Below are 2,180 nucleotides of genomic sequence, written 5' to 3'. Positions count from 1 at the left end.
CCTGCAAATGTTCCTCCATTCCCTTTGGAGACTGGGGGATAGTACTTGATCCCAAGCCAGCTCCTTTGAGCACTGAAGTCTATGCATATAAAGTCTACTTCTAATAAAGACAGGAATATCAAAACCAAAACCATCAAAGTTACTGGCAATAGTCTGCAAAACCTTACGTTTAGTATCAGCATCTGGGTTTAGCGAGATTTCCTTAGTATAAATTACATCATCAGTCCTATTCCATACAATACCAAAAAGGCTATTCTTAACCGGAGTACTAGTTTCAAACTTTGCATCAATTTCAGGGTAACATCATTTGTTACTAACTGTTGTATCTCAAACTTATGTGGGTTGAGAATATACAGCAACTGTGAACAAGCCCACTTCAAATACTGAGAATCAGCAGAACCAACAGCTCCATTGTCCATATAAAATAGAGAGTACAACAATAACTTAAGGTTCCTCAGCTGTGGGTCTGGTTCATATTGATGCACTAGTGTATAATATAGAGCTAGCATGAGTAAAAATGGACTACAACGATGACCAAAACTAAGTCTAACATTCTTGTAGGCTACAAGAGAATAATCGTTCTTCTGTACATTTTTTAACCCAAAAACACAGCAACCTAGCTTGATCATTATTGTTCAAGGACAACATGTTAAAAGCTTTCTTAAGATCATACGTTAATAACAACTTATCAAACCTCAAGTGTAAGAAGGCTGAAGACAGCTTCTGGTTAAGGTTAGGGCCTGGATCTATACACTGATTGTGAGAGAAACCACACTTAACTTTGACAGTTTCTTTGAGATTAGACAAAAACACAATACGGCACTTTGTGGTTTCTTTCTCAGGCCTAAAAACAGCCATGTGTGGGAGAAAGAAATAATTTGGATGCTCTGCCTTAAATGAATCTAAATCTGGAACCTTCTCAATTATTCCATCTTTTAACCGATCCCTAATTACCTGATCAACTAACTGCAAATGCCCATCTTTCTTCCGTAATTTCTTAAGATTTGTCTTTAGTATCAACCTTGAGAGATTTTCGTTAGTTGATAACAAATGTGCAATTTTGCTATTCCACAAGAGGGAAACTACAAGTCTTCCATCCTTTTCTCTTGAAAAATTACGCAACGCAAAATTCACCCACTTCTGATTAGTCTCTGACATAATACTTTCAGCACTATTGGCATCCAGATAAAAAAACGGCGGCATTCGTGTTCAAGCACTTCATCAGTAGCCTTGATCAATTTAGATTCTACAATCTGAGCTTTGTCATCTAACACTGCTATGTTACTGCCTACCTCAAGTTCCTTGTAATGTAGGTCACACATTTCATCATCCAAAAGAGGGTCAATTTGTATTTTACATAAGAAAGAACAGGTAGTAAATTGGGAGCAAGAGGAAAAATCAGTCCTGCTTGAACGTAGTGGATTAATTACTTCTAATCTCTCATTACAAATATTAGGCAGACCCAGAAATTTAATATTTTTGCTCAAATTTTCAAGGTTTCCCATTAGCAAAATACCATATTGTGATTCAGTGTATACTGAAGGGGATGACAACCAAAGGCTACATCTTTACCCATTAAAGCGTAATGTGCATCAGATCCCAATAAAACCTGAACATCATCAATACCGTCACTGTCTGTGCAAAGTTTCTTATCTGCCAATATGAATCCCTTATTTTCGAAAGATTCCACTATCTTGCCTAACCCTGGAAGATTTAACTTTATATTAATGCTAGGAACCACAAGTGCAGGAACATTTGAAATACAATTGCCAAACTTCATAGGAAGTTGAACAAGTCTGCTTATATATTCTTTAGAACCATTAAACCCATTAACAGTTAATTTTAACACTAGGTTCAAGAACAGGCAAACAACACTTATTAAGCAAGCTCTCTGTAACAAAGGAACTCTGAGAACAGCTATCCTTAAGACCTCTAAAAATACCATCGACTCCAGGGACTGTAAATGAAAAGGAAGGGAGTACTGTCTTATTGACAGTACTGGGAAGAACTGCAATACTACTATTCACTTCATTAATGGAAGCTTCCCTCTTAACATCAGCTTTACCCAAATGTATTGGAGTACCTTCTTTATGCTTTCCTTCAGGGGGCGAAAGCATAACTTCAGAAGACTTTGAGCACAGACAGTGAAAATGAAGCCCCGCACATTTCACGCACTTTTG

At 37.2% G+C, this 2,180-nt stretch overlaps 1 protein-coding gene across 1 annotated transcript; it reads right to left on the bottom strand.

Annotated features, from left to right (window-relative positions):
• Positions 1–546: 546 nt before the first annotated feature.
• LOC137619907 (uncharacterized) lies at positions 547–1,203 on the bottom strand. The gene has a single exon (XM_068350193.1). It carries the CDS (start codon positions 1,201–1,203, stop codon positions 547–549), a length of 657 nt encoding a protein of 218 aa, XP_068206294.1.
• Positions 1,204–2,180: the final 977 nt, after the last annotated feature.

The sequence above is a fragment of the Palaemon carinicauda genome, chromosome 26, assembly GCF_036898095.1.
Source record: "Palaemon carinicauda isolate YSFRI2023 chromosome 26, ASM3689809v2, whole genome shotgun sequence".
Classification (NCBI taxonomy): domain Eukaryota; kingdom Metazoa; phylum Arthropoda; class Malacostraca; order Decapoda; family Palaemonidae; genus Palaemon; species Palaemon carinicauda.
This window is presented reverse-complemented; position numbering and strand designations above follow the sequence as displayed.

Bases quoted from the DNA above. Each gene is read 5' to 3' on its own strand.
- LOC137619907 (XM_068350193.1), bottom strand. From the start codon at position 1,203: ATGCCGCCGTTTTTTTATCTGGATGCCAATAGTGCTGAAAGTATTATG.